This window comes from Lytechinus pictus, chromosome 4 (genome assembly GCF_037042905.1).
Source record: "Lytechinus pictus isolate F3 Inbred chromosome 4, Lp3.0, whole genome shotgun sequence".
In the NCBI taxonomy this organism is placed as follows: Eukaryota; Metazoa; Echinodermata; class Echinoidea; order Temnopleuroida; family Toxopneustidae; genus Lytechinus; species Lytechinus pictus.
Genome location: NC_087248.1, coordinates 11,065,691 through 11,080,800, shown reverse-complemented (window position 1 = coordinate 11,080,800; position 15,110 = coordinate 11,065,691). Strand labels below are relative to the sequence as shown.

Genomic DNA, 15,110 nt, shown 5'->3' with positions numbered 1-15,110 from the left:
CACTCGCAGAGTTTATACTTTTAAGTCTCGCGCATCTTTTGAGACCAAATTTACGACGCCCGGGTACGCGGTTCCGAAATTACGCAACATTTTGTAAGTGCATGTCAAACCAAAAATTGTTCCAAAACGTGATTTTGTGTTCAAAGTCAATGCAAATTGAGTTTTCTCATCTTATTCATAAAGATATGATTATTTTTACTTTAAACAGCTGAAAGCAATTGATTTTAGCATAATTATGCTTCAAAAAGGTTGTGCAATAAATCTGGTGAAAAAAACAAAGAAAAACAAAAGGTTGAAAAACAAAGAAATACATAAGAAATTCATAAAACAATAAAATACATAAGAAATTGATTTCCAAACCGAAGTTTTTTTCAATTGCCATTGTTAAGAATGCTACAAAGAATATTTTTACCAAAAATTAGCATTCTAGGAGCTTTATTTAGTGAATTAGAGCAAAAAGTATGATTTATGCATAAATTAGCATAATTAATTCATATAAAATAAAATCTCATTATTTTGGAAAATTTTACCATACAGCCTTGTAGATTATACCGCGCACTACCAGCATGCAAATTTTTGCGGCGCTCGCGCGATCGGCGGCCGAGATCTCAGGGGGGGGGTTGAATCAACCCCCCCCCCCCCCCGGCCACAGAACAGCCAAAAAAGCCCGGCCTAGTTAGGGTTAATGGTTCGCTATTAGTTTTGGTAATTTGTTATTCAAAAGGAGTGATCTCATTCCGACAAAAAGATGCAACTTGTTGAAGTCTTTGAGTAGGAATCCCGTAGTCTGCAAGCACAGACTCATGTTGTTTGACACTTCAACCAATGACAGGTCTAGAGTGAAGACTAGACTCCAAGGACTCTGTCTGTGTCAGCCACAGTACATAGTGAATCTAGTCTTACTACTTCAGACTCTGCATTATGCACTTTGCCAAAACCAGGGGTCTGTGCCTGCAGCTATAAGGATTCCATGCGTCTTTCCATTGCAGTTTTCCTGCAGTCCCCATTATTTTGTCAATGGTGATTGTGATGATCTATAATAGGTGCTTGCTGGAATCCTACAGGAAAGATGCATCTCTGAATTATGACATGGCGCTTTAATTAAAATATGGGAACTGAGAGAAACGGATTCTGGAAGTTCGAGCAGATTTTGATTATACCGTGCATCCCCCCCAAAAAAAGAAATTGGGAATTATTAATTATTTATGGTACTTAAATCAGAAATGAAGTTCACACATTGTTAACCCTGGATCATCTTCTTTCATCTTCACATGTGCATAATGCATGCATGGATGAACAAAAAAAATTTAGGCCCGAATTCACAAAGGTGATTTTGAAAACCCACGGTTGAGTCCATGGTTTATGCAGATTTCCTGCATAAATTACGCTTATTTTACCGCGTATATTAAAAAATGTCCAATGCTGATGCGCGTTTTTGTCAGTGCGCCAAATTGACGCCCATTGCCCGATTGCCGTGGTTATCCACGCTATTTTATTCCACTCTTCAAACAGTAGACTCCTGAATAAAATATTGTATCTAACCATGGTAACAGGCTTCAATTTGCCGCAATGTGACCAAAACGCGCATCAGCATTGGAATTTTGTATACACGCGCCCAATATGCGCTAAAATAAGCGTCATTTATGCAGGATATCTGCATAAACCATGGACTCAACCATAGGTTTTGAAAACCACCCTCGTGAATTCGGTATCTGAGTTTATACGAGAAAATCACACATTCAGAAAGTCTATTTTCTGCAGTGATTTCATTTTCATAATGCCCATGAAACAAACTCATTTTCACTGGCTGCCTGCAATAGCATTTAGTTACTGTGCTAAAGATTTGATGCAGGGCTTATCTTGGCAAATCAGGAGTCCTGATTGAGAACTGACTAACTGCAGTGACAAATATCTTCATTTTGAAACATAATTTAAATGCAAGCATTACTTTAAACTGATGGAGCTTTAATTACCCTTGGTCATTTTTTTTCATTGAAGTGTCATGTCGAAAGGCAGAAAATGAACTTACTCGAAAAGTGCTTTTATTCAGATACCCCAGTCAAATTAGTTGTTCCTATTCTCACTTTATTATATTTAAATGCCATAATTTGCATATTATGCATGCAATACAGATTTAATTTTTCATGATTAGAGAATGAACAGTTTTTCAAAAACAATAAATGGCTAATGAAAAAGGGGAATATGTGTTATCAAATTTACGAAAAAAAAAATATTCTCAAATGTTTTTTTTTTACTGGGATGCATTATAAATGTAGGAGAGGTTGTTGAGAAATAAATGTACACAACATATTCCCACAAAATTTATTTTCAAGTTAATAGCAGATTGGGTAGTCAAGATTGGATGTTGAGGGCAGTGGCATTCAGATGGTGGGGGGGGGGGTTGGGGTCATGGCCCCAACATTTTTACGAAGAAAGAAAGAGGGAAAAGAAAGAAAAGTAGTGAAATATATCATTTTCTGAATATTCTTTCAACAACAAAAAAATTATTAAAGAGGTATAAAATTTGTCTTGATTACTTCGCCCACTTGCATTTTTTTCCTCCATCAGCCGATTCTGGCCCTCAAAAGTTTTGGCACATTATACCACAGATAGAAGGAAGCTAGACGGACCAGCTCCCAATTTCCCTCGTGCCAATCCTTTCCTCGTGCTGATACACGGTAGGTAGCTTGTGTAAAACATGATGTACACACAAGTAAAAAAATAAAAAATAACAATGAAAACTGGTATAAAGCTGAAATAAGTTTATTGTATCCATATAAGAAGATTCTATACATTTAAAATTAAAAACAAAGTTGTACTTTTTTCAACAACAAGAACAGAAGACAACAATCAAATTCTATTCTTTTGACCAATCACGGAGATAATACAGTGCATATATGGAAATGGTATGAAAGTTGAGAGTATAAAATATATAGAAATTTCTTTTTTTTCCATCATGCATTCATTTTGACATATTGCATATTGATTTATTCAAGAGAATAGACATATACCTGAAAAATAGTTTTCACAACAGAGACATGCTAACCTGATTCAAAATTACCAGAGTATATTGGTTTAAATTACTATGTAATGGCTCTAAAGATTTCAAAACTATGTAGAAAATGGGATATGGAAGCTCTTTGTAGATTAAAGTTCAGATGGTTTTATGATTTTATTATTGACTACAGTAGGGTGACACGAGGCCATCATATTTTTATCTAAACAGCCCACTTTGCAATCATATGCTGAGGGATACAAAAAATGGTTTCAGTTTTATTTCATGTAACTACTATATAATCCAGGTTTTTATTTATGCTAAATTGTCAACTCCTGTTGAATATGATTGAAATCATCATATTCACAAACAGCATACCTTGCCATGTATATGTGGGGAGTTGCTTGTTTCACTTTCATTTTAGATGTATATTAAATATTGAAATATAGTTCAGCATGCGACAAATCCAAGCGTTGGAAACCCTAAATAAAAACTGTACAAATACATGTACAGTACACTGTACATGTACGCAATTTTGAACATACATGAGCAGAAGTAGATCAAGTTGTAGAGAGAAATTCATAAACAAAGATAAAAATTACTGAATGAAGATAACCATCAATCTTAAGTGCATACATGTATGTCAGTTATCATGCTTTGGTAAAAATAATCCTGATTCTCAATGTCTGATGAAAAGAGATGTGGTCAGCCCGAATGAAAAAGCAGCAAAGCCAGCGAAACATATTGTACTTGCAGTTGAAAAACAGATGGTAGATTATAAAACACTTAGAGTACCTTGCTGCCCCCCCCCCTCTTGCCACAAGCCCTTGACACATACTAAAATGCATGCAATGCCATCCTTGCTTTAGATGTAAAATGTAATATGAGAAGTTGAAAACATTCCCACAATCTTATCTACCAGGAAATCACATTTATCAAATTACAACAGTGATGACATACAAATGTAAATCCACAACAGACACAGCTTAAATGTTATTAGAGGTAAATGTATGTAGTAGTTAACACAATGAATGTGTTATTTTGATATACTTGATCATATTTGAAAAGGGTCTTGGTCAAGAAAGCACAATTTAGAGACGATTAAAACTGCATAAGTTTTCTGAAATATTCCAATGGATCATGGATCGCTTTTATTATGAATATTTGGAGGAAATCACCCAATATAATCATTTTAATAATACAAGACAGATATAGAGGTATTTTGAAAAACCGTACAACAGATTCACATAAAAACTTCTCTGCAATAGATTTTGATTTCTACTACTGCTTAATATAACCCTATGATGGCCATAATTCAATGGAAAAAGATTCCATAGGCTTTTTGTGTGTGTGTTGTGCAATGCTTATTAACATATTGACAGCAAAATTAACAATTTATGATTTAGGCAATTGAAGTTTGTTGGTATTTAAAACATGCTGGAGATATTGATGAGTCTGAATATTAATGAAGAATATAATTTAAGAATCTAGAAATATGTAATAGGATCCGCCTCTGTCTTATCGACCTGGATACTGTGGACAGTCACATCACCACCGAATGACTTGTGCAGGCGAATGACAACATATCTTTTGTCACCAGTGCCACCGGTGTTGGCCTGGGGAGGGAGAGAGAGATGGGGGTAGTAGAGAGAGGGAAGAAGAGCATAGAATGACACAAAAAATACTCATTAAAAAAATTACATGACAATTTTTTTTTTAATAACAAAAAAAGAACTACATTTAAAAAAGGACTGAAAAAAATCAGATGAATTCAAACTAAGAAATGAAAATTATGTGCAGATAAATAATGAGAATAGTTACTTCAACAATACTACATGAATTACCCTAAAAATACCAAGCATTTTTTTTCATTGCGGTATATTATTCACTGCTTTTCCAGACTAGCTATATACATGTATATTCCTACAAAATGGTGTTTCACTCTGAATGAAAATAATGAATGAATAGTTTAGTAAAGTATGGGAACTTGGGAAGAATATTTAAATAAGGAAACTACTGAGCTAATATTTATTATTCTGTAAAATCTTCTGATTCTTTTTTCATACAGTGTGAATTATAGCTTTAGAAGATACATTGCATCCACATGAAAATGCCTCATGGGAAATATTTTCAGCTCTAGAGTGAAAATCTGAACCAATGTTTTAAAGCAATACTATAGGACAGATTCTTCTATTAACCACCATTTTGAATTAAAGAAGTTCTCCAGACCGAAAATTAAGTGATTTTTATGTCATTTTATTATATGCCATCGTAAATTTGGAATATCTATCTGCAGATCTAATATCTGACTTGAACAAAACACTGAAAATTTAATTAAAATCAGAAAAAGAATAACAAATTACATTGTAAAAATTTGCATTATGAAATCATAATTATTGATTTACACCTTCAAGTTCTTGACTACTAATTTCCTGTGTTAAACAATCATTGTTGAAATTATTTCATGACAGGGGAGACATGTTTTACACACATGTACCTAGAATAGTAGACTTGTTAACTGCAAAAAAAGGGGTGAACGCTGCATTTTTTAGTACAAATGTCCCACTTGGCACAAATGTTCATTGAGTCAAAAGAAAAGGATTCATCCAAAGAGACACGCTGTATCTATGCAAATAAGCAAGTAATTTGCATAAATTTGCATAATAGGTCGATATAGTGAAAACAAGTATTTGAGAATATATATTTAACCAGAACTGCCCTAAAATTGGAAATAAAGACTTAGGGTAAGAAAGAGAAGAAAATTGACATAAAATGATTGGGATATCCTTGTTAATTATTACCTAATTTACATGAATTATGCAAATTATAATTTATAACACAGTATTTTTTTCATGAATCCTGAACTGTTTTATAAATAACAGCAATTAATACACAATGTCAACATTCTACATGAAAGACAATATATTAGCGAAAACATCGATATGCTTCATGACAGTATTAGTGTCTTAATTTGCTTAGAAAGAGGGCAAATATGTCAAAATGTATGACGTGATATTGCGCTAAAACGAGACCAAAACAAGCTCTATGTCACAGTCACACTCACGAATCGAACAATAAAGCGATCAATGGTACGTCATTTGAAATAACACAATCCCAACACAATAGCTTCCATCGGCTTCTCGTATCGCTTTTGTTGATGTGTCCGCCACACCGTAATCTATGGTATATACGGGCAAAATGCATTTCGGTATCGGTAAAACACTATTAATTTTGTTTTATTTGTTTCTCTTGGAAAATTTACAGGAGACATTGCTTTGCAGGTTACTGCTTTAATGAAGCTCTGGCACATGAATCATGACGAATGTACCCCCACCTCAATCCATATTTTAACTTTGTTAAAATATATATCTTTTGGAGACCCCGAAGTGGCAAAACTGCATTCCCCGCGGCATTCCCGCTACTTTACAAAACCAGTTTGACTTGTATTATCGACATGGAAAAGACAGATGTATGAGACATCAGTTAACATGTTTCCTGAAGATAGTTTTTTTTTGTTTATTTAAGCCTATGTCCACGGGAGCCCTCCGAATTTACCCCATCCCCTCTCTGTATTTCGACACTAAATAAAAAATATCGTGTTTTAAAGCCACCGGCAAGGCAAATTGCGTTTTTGGTATAATAAAGCAACTTTTATATCTTCGTTTCATATTTATCTATATTAATATTATTATTATTATTAATATTATTATTATTATTATTATTGTTGTTGTTCTGCAGTTTGTAATAATGCTCTAGCACAGTAAAGGCTATAACCCAACAGGAGCATGCCTATAGGATACACTTTCCCTTTTGGTTCTATGTATTCAAAAATAGTTTATTGTCTTTAGAACTCTTAAAAGATTACTTTTGTTTGTATTGATATCTTGGAATATATTGAGGAGAAAATAATCTACAATTGACATGTAGAAGAGATGTGGTACATTGAAGAAAAGCCACACGTAAGCTCTAAAATACTCAAACCCCTTTTTTGATTCCACTCTATGTTAAATTTAAATATTTTTAGAGCCCATTCGGAAGAAAGATACATTTCTACTACACACAGTGAAGCCTCTTTACTTTCTCCTCTTGAAAAAAAAAAACATAGAAGGCATTGTTTTATATCGCATAAAATAAGTTCTTGTACATGACGGTGGCCTGTCGAAGTTGCCCAACCCTTTATTTTGTTTTGACAAGATATATTTAGAATATCGTCTAAATGAAGCCCTCATCTGGAAAAGGGCACTTATTAAAGGCAGCATCTACATTATATAGAGGAGGCCCTGGTACTTGGAAGCGGGGCTGAAGCACCCGCAAGATTTTCCGGAAGGGGGGGGGGTGTGCTGCGTGTGTTATTATCCATAGACAGCACCCCCTGGAATTCCGGCAGATGTGACAAAACGAAAAAAAAGAAACGTTACCAAAAAACATCATTTTTTAGTGCAATCCATTTTGTTTATTTGCTTGTTAAATTTCTTGATGTAAATTTGAAAAGCAAAAAAGGTTCAATGTAAAATGTTGGTCCCAAGAAATTTAACAAGCTTCAGCCCCTTCTTCCCAGTGCCAGAGCCTCCTCTATATAATGTAGATGCTGCCTTTAATAAGTGCCCTTTCCAGATGAGGGCTTCATTTAGACGATATTCTAAATATATATTGTCAAAACAAAATAAAGGGTTGGGCAACTTCGACGGGCCACCGTCACGTACACGAACTTATTTTATGAGATATAAAACGATGCCTTCTATGTTTTTTTTTTTTCAAGAGGAGAACTGTCTGTCTTTTCCAAGTCGATTAAACAAGTCAAACTGGTTTTATAAAGTGGCGGGAATGCCAGGGGGATGCAGTTTTGCCACTTCGGGGTCTCCAAAAGATATATATTTTAATAAAGTTAAAATATGGATTGAGGTAGGATACATTCGTCATGATTCATGTGCCAGAGTTTCATTAAAGCAGTAACCTGCAAAGCAATGTCTCCTGTAAATTTTCCAAGAGAAACAAATTAGAAACAAATAAAACAAAATTAATAGTGTTTTACCGATACCGAAATGCATTTTGTCCGTATGTATCATAGATTACGGTGTGGCAGACACACCAACAAAAGCGATGCGAGAAGCCGATGGAAGCTATTGTGTTGGGATTGTGTTATTTCGAATGACGTACCATTGATCGCTTTATTGTTCGATTCGTGAGTGTGACTGTGACATAGAGCTTGTTTTGGTCTCGTTTTAGCGCAATATCACGTCATACATTTTGACATATTTGCCCTCTTTCTAAGCAAATTAAGACACTAATACTGTCATGAAGCATATCGATATTTTCGCTAATATATTCTCTTTCATGTAGAATGTAGACATTGTGTATTAATTGCTGTTATTTATAAAACAATTCAGGATTCATGGAACAATACTCTGTTTTAAATTATAATTTGCATAATTTATGTAAATTAGGTAATAATATACAAGGATATCCCAATTATTTTATGACAATTTTCTTCCCTTTCTTACCCTAACTCTTTATTTCCAATTTTAGGGCAGTTCTGGTTAAATATATATTCTGAAATACTTGTTTTTACTATATCGACATAATATGCAAATTTATGCAAATTACTTGCTTATTTGCATAGATACAGCGTGTCTCTTTGGATAAATCTTTTTCTTTTGACTCAAAGAACATTTGTGCCAAGTGGGACATTTGTACTAAAAAATGCAGCGTTCAACCTCTTAACAAGTCTACTAGAAGAAACAATTATGATTTTATGTAAAATTTAAAAGAAAACTGGAAGGGGGGACTCGACACCATCAGCCCACATAAAATAGACATACATGTACCGTACATTATTCAAGATGGCATATAACTATTTTCACAAAATATTGCTGAACTTTAAAATCTCATATCAAACTTCATTATATTTCATCAGCTTTTGATGAAGTTCTCTGCATTTTGCTTGTTGAATTTTATTTAATACATGCAGCTATTATTTTCATCTCGAGTACCCCTTAATCTCTCTGAGGCTCCGAAACATAAACTTGAAGTTATACATGTAATGCGGCTAATCTTTATGATTGATCACAGATCTAATGCACCCTCAAATGTACATGTAGAAGTCAGTGCCAAGATAAATCACAAAGTTTTATGTTATAGGACAGGGCTTTGGTGAGAAAAAAAAAATCGAAATTTCTGATTCGGCAATGTCTTTCATAAAAAAATGTTGCCATCTGTTTTTTTTTATACTTCATAATCATTCCTATATACATGTTTGACACATACCTTTATGAAATAGTTGACTCCATTCACAAGTTGGGTTGCATAGGCTACAGGTGTCAATTCCTCGAATTTCCTTCTTGCCTCTAGCTCTGCATCGGGCTTTACCTGCATGGAAACAATAGAGATTTGGGGTTGGCTTGGTTACATCATAGCTCTATGGTTACATCTTGGGGTTACCTCCATACATACACATTTTACAACCATTTACAATCAAAGAAGAAAAGGTTAACAATAATCAGAAAACAAATGGTGTTATCAATAATTGTAGACATTTTTTTTTGTAACCCCCCCAATACAATGGCCCGTATTCTGAAGTCAAGTTTGACTTAGACTGTGGTCTAACTCTGTGCTAAAATTATGGGAAGCCAAAAGTGTCAAAATTTGTATGTTTCTTATGTTTACTGTGCTCTTTCCTGATTCATCGATTGTGAAGACAATCATTCATTTATACTTCCTACACAATTATGAATGATTTGAGAGCCAAATGAGCTTAAATATTAACTATACTGTTAGTGATTTATGTAACAATTGGCTGTCCATACTTAAACCACAACTTTAAACCCAAGTTTATTAAGTTAAACCGACTTCAGAATACGGGCCAATGTAAGTACATGAATTTATGAAAAAAATGCAGGCCTGTTGAGACCATCAACTCAAGCTAAAATTTAATTCATTATTGATTATGATTTACTGATGATTATCAATAAACAATTTACAAAAGGTTGTTCACCTTTTGTGTCAATATCAGACAACAAAGTAGTAATCCGAAATCCTAATGAAGACATTGTTTGTCATTTATACTGAGAATAACAGAATTAATTATGAAATTAAATGGAGACCACCATCTCAAAATCAATCTCAAAGCATGAAACTGAAGAGAATCAAATAAATGTTATCACAATATCTTCATGTCAAATGCATTCATATGATTGTATGTGATGTACAGTGTACATCACATAATAATACACCCATAATTTTGGTAATTGGAGCTAATATTAAAGCACCGTGCTATTTAAATTGAGGTTATCCCCACATGAATAAGAAAAATATAAATGTCATGAGCACAGTGTACGTGTAAACAATAATTTCATGAATTTCTTGAAAGCAAATTATAGGGTACAAAAGTACAAGTAGAATGAAATAGAAGCTTGCATCAAGGTGCATACAAATATATTTTATTGCACAAGAATGATCCGACTATACTGTGTCTGTGCTATCTCAATTGTCAATTTGGGGAAGATAGGAGAATAATGTTAATGAACAGATGGTGACCTTACAGCTAAATGTACTGGTGATTGAAGTCAATGGTCTATGGAAGATCATCACAAAGTCATTAATATACTTCCTTTTATATTATACTACCCATATAGCGGTACAAAGCTTTCATTAGGTCAAGATTTAAATCTGTTTTTACTCCTGAAAATGCGTCAATCATTAATTTTCTTTAATACTAATACCGGTAATAAAGATGATGATGATGATAATAAATTAATAATGATAATGGTGATGATGATAATGATAATAATAAATAATAAAATAACATAGCAAAAGGTTGGAAATTTACACTTTTGAGCAGTGATTTATATATTTTTTTTTCATCGCAGTGCAAATTCATATGTACACGTATAGTGTGTGCTGTTTAATCCATACAGGTACAGTAACATGTACTTGTCTAAGTTATATCATGCTCACATTTTGCCATTACTCTTTATCTTGGATCAAATTGAATGATTAGAAAGAGAATGATACTGAAAAACAATACCCTATATCCATAGTAGATCATGTACATGTACATGCAGTACAGTCAGGCAAAATATTATTTTTCTTGTTTATATTTGGAGGCTACTTTTCACAACTTACCGTACTGCCTAAATCTGCAACATTGAATAAGCTTTCACATTGCGATGAATGGGAATTTTCAGTGCTCTCATTTTTATTTATTTATTTATTTTTGTTGGGGGGGGGGGGGGGTAAATTATCCCCAGCCCCCATGTAATTTTTGCCCCTGTATACTTCCCTGAGTAATTTGATATAGACTATTTGGTCTGTATTCTAAACTAGTATTTATGACTTAAAACAAGGGAAAGTCACTGCTTAAACCATGTCCCAAACATGTATGTAGGCTATATGGTTCAAGTGTGAGTGCCATATTGTCTTTAATATTAGTTGTAGTCAATTTTACAATCCAGTTTCTAAAAGCAAATGAAATTAACAAGAGAAATGCACAAATACTGTACATATGTGTACAATGCATTGAGTGCAACGATGCTCTAATACGAAAATCTATGTTTTATTAAAAAAATATTTTATTGAAATCTACATGTATCTTAAATAATCCTATCACAATGTTGAGAAATACTTCCAAAATTAATTTTGCCCAATTGATTGTGGGCCTGGCAGCCACTGTGCAGTGCCAGAAATTTATTGGATGTGAAACAGGTCCCATCCCATCTTTTAACGTCTTTTTGGTCTGATGCAGCCGGGGACTGACCTCCCGGTTGGCGGTTGCACTTTTGTGAGATGGACACTCTACCAACTGAGCCAACACACTGGTTTGGCTTCTCATTATTTTAGCAGACTTAGACCCCGTTCTCATTACCATTATAAAACTAGTTTTACTGGAAAGTGGAAACTAATCATGGAAACTAGTAATGAGAACCGCCGAAGTGGTCTTGGAAGCTACATGTATCTTCCAAACCGGTTCGGAAAACCACCTCGCGATGTAGTTTTCAAGAACATTCTGACTCATTAAACTGGTTTCAGTGTAAGTGAGGTGACAAGCATTCCTCAGGAAGCAATTTTCACACATTTTGAGTGCGCTACTCAACATACTGTGTGTAGAATGTTTACACTGCGGGTCTGTGTTTTGAATTTCGCGCGAAACATGTCATCCCACTGAGAGCGTTCCCGGAGCAACAAGTCAAGATCGCTTTACGTCAAGTGTTTTTTTCCAAACTGGTTTCCTTAACCGGTTTCAGTAAACTAGTTATGAGAACAGGGTAGATCTACACTGTACATACATGTAAAACAGACTCTAGCCCTGGCATGCCTGGGGAGCGTTTCATGAAAGGACTTGTCGCACGTTTTATCCGACAGTTTACATAGTCGTAGTTAGTAACACTAACACTGCCGAACCTAAGCCTTGATCTTGGCTATTAAAGGACAAGTCCACCCCAACAAACAAATAATTTGAATAAAAAGAGAAAAATCCAACAAGAATAACACTGAAAATTTCATCAAAATCGGATGTAAAATAAGAAAGTTTTGACATTTTGAAGATTTGCTTATTTTCACAAAACAGTTATATATATGCACATCCTGGTCGGTATGCAAATGAGGAGACTGATGACGTCATCCACTCACTTTTTCTTTTGTATTTTATTATATGAAATATGAAATATTCAAATTTTCTCCTTATTGTCAAGTGAAACAGTGATTAATTCCTCTCTATACATGTGGAATTAGCATTGTTTAATACTATATGGTTCAGTCAAGTCGGTCCCTATATGGTCAAATCTGTAAAAATTGAAATATTGTATAATTCAAACAATAAAGAACAAAAGAAATAGTGAGTGATGGACATCATCGACTGACTCATTTGCATGTCACTGAGTTGTGCATATCACTGTTTTGTGAAAAATAAGCGAAATCTTAAAATGCCATTACTTTCTTATTTTACATCCGATTTTGATGAAATTTTCGGTGTTATGCTAGTTTGATTTTTCTCTATTTATTCAAATCAACATTTTGCTGGGGTGGACTTGAGCTTTAATTTTTTTTAAAGCCAATCAAAATCAAGGAAAGTTGTTGTCGGATCTGACAACTTGTTGTCAGACAAAAAATAATGCCCCCCTTAATATCACATCTTTTTTTTTTTTGGAAGGTTGGTCCCAGATGTAAATAATCATTTCTGATTGTTACAAAACTCCATTGGGGTCTACCGTACATTAAACACACACACGCAGAATTTAGTTTTCAATCAATGAAAAGTCCTTGATCAGTTGGTAGTACATTACTGTACCAATTTTCAATGATTTTAATTGACTAAAAACAAAAAAAAAGTTGAAGAAATTACTTAGTATTGGATAGAGGCGCACGGCAAATATGGGAGACTCTCTCCAATAGGGGAGACAATCTCCCATATTGGAGACTTGCTTTGCAAAAGAACAAAGGAAACAACACCAACAAAAGCGTTATTTTTCCACCCAAAATTTTGTCTCACTTAGTTAAGTCTTAGGTCAGAAGCCCATTTGTTTTGTGTGTGGATGACAACAAAAATCCTTATCAAAACAAAACTCAAAAGTAGACAGTGAATTTTTAAAGTAACGGTGAAAAGGGGTAATTTTTCATGAGGAATCTGCCAATCACATTTTTATTTGCCGCCGAGGTAAACCTTTTGCAGCAAATGTAAACAAAGGAAATTGGTCTCCCAAACTGGAGACCGTCTCTGAAATTGGATACCCAAATTATTTACAAATACAACAAGTCTGTGAGTGTGAGTTAGACCAAAAGCTTCGGTCTCTGTTATGTTGGTTGTTCAGCTGAACTCCGTTGGCTTCACTCACCAAATACAGAGACCGAAGTTCTAGCGCGATCTGTACAGGGGACTCAATGGCCATATGTTTATGTACTTAAGATCGGATAAAACGGGGAAGTGAATTTGCGCGACAGCCGAGGTAAGTCACTGTTTTTGTTCCTTTTAACTCGATTTTTCTCCGTTTCTTGGCAATTAATGCCAAGAGGGAATATCAATTTGCATTTTGGTCGCATTAATTTTCAAAATTTTTATTGATTAAAGACAAAAATTGAAGAGCCCCGACGGGGGGATTTTGCATTGCAAGTCCCCTAATGGTGGCTGCACGCTAGCGAGCCGTCTGTGTATGAGGAGAACTTTAAAAAAAAAATGTTAAAAAACTCCTCAAAACAGACGGCTGCCAGCTGTCTAAGACTAAGTGTGACTGTGAGTCTGATATTGAAGATAATCTCTCTCGGGAGACAGTCTCCCATATTGGCCGTGCGCCTCTACTGTTGGAGCGGCCAGAATTGGAATGTTAATTCACTATCTTTTTTAAAGTATACTTGCCTTATCAAGCAATCCCTGAATTAGATTCTTTTCTTCGTCGCTAACTAAACCATTATCAAGCGACGTCACGCCTGTCATCCCACCCATTCGCTTCTTTTCCGCCGCCATAGATGCCCCGATGATCCCAAGCAAAAGAACCCCTAACAACACCAGCTTGTTGGCTGTGATATGATAGAAAGAAGATCGAAATAAAGACTCGTTCGATGAGGTGGTCATTGCACGAATATTCTTCACTGAAACTCGGAATGAAACGTTGACCTAGTTGGGCTTTATTGTTTGTGTTTCTTCGACTTCGAACAGGAATTACATTAGTAGGGACCCCAATGAAGACAAACAAAAAAAAATCTCCTTCGTTTTATAATATTAAAATCACTTACTTGATTAAAATAAGTGGTACTAAACCATTCAGACAAGTCTTGTTATTCCAACATGTAAATGAAATTAGAAAAAAAGGGTTCAAACTTGGCCCAAAACGTTCAATTTCCCCATTGACTCCGTCCGCGCTGCTTTGTGTCAATAAAGCTTTGCGGCCAGTTTCAGACAGTTTGGGACGGAGACAGCTGCGCGAAAATATCAGGTGATCGCTGGCGCATCGCGTAAGTCCGATGACCCCAAAATATAGTCTTGTAAAAGACGTCGCTGTCCCGCGCCGTTATTCAATAAATGATCTCGGTCCCGAAATATTTCCACCCAGTTAAAGTCACTTTTAATGTACGTCCATCGAACATTGATAGAACAGAAAGAAAGCGTGAGTGAGTCAAGGAAATGAGA

At 34.8% G+C, this 15,110-nt stretch overlaps 1 protein-coding gene across 1 annotated transcript; it reads right to left on the bottom strand.

Annotated features, from left to right (window-relative positions):
• Positions 1-2,747: 2,747 nt before the first annotated feature.
• Positions 2,748-14,640, bottom strand: LOC129259559 (cystatin-A2-like). Its single transcript, XM_064098370.1, has 3 exons — positions 14,340-14,640; positions 9,260-9,361; positions 2,748-4,611 (listed from the first exon to the last, which is right to left on the bottom strand). The coding sequence occupies exons 1-3, from the start codon at positions 14,553-14,555 to the stop codon at positions 4,483-4,485; spliced, it is 447 nt and encodes a 148-aa protein (XP_063954440.1). The 5' UTR covers positions 14,556-14,640; the 3' UTR covers positions 2,748-4,482.
• Positions 14,641-15,110: the final 470 nt, after the last annotated feature.

Excerpts from the sequence above, each read along its gene's own strand:
- LOC129259559 (XM_064098370.1), bottom strand. The coding sequence starts at position 14,555 with ATGACCACCTCATCGAACGAGTCTTTATTTCGATCTTCTTTCTATCAT. Across the intron at positions 9,362-14,339 it reads TTCAGGGATTGCTTGATAAG|GTAAAGCCCGATGCAGAGCT; the intron begins GCAAGTATACTT and ends GTTTCCATGCAG. Across the intron at positions 4,612-9,259 it reads GAGTCAACTATTTCATAAAG|GCCAACACCGGTGGCACTGG; the intron begins GTATGTGTCAAA and ends CTCCCTCCCCAG.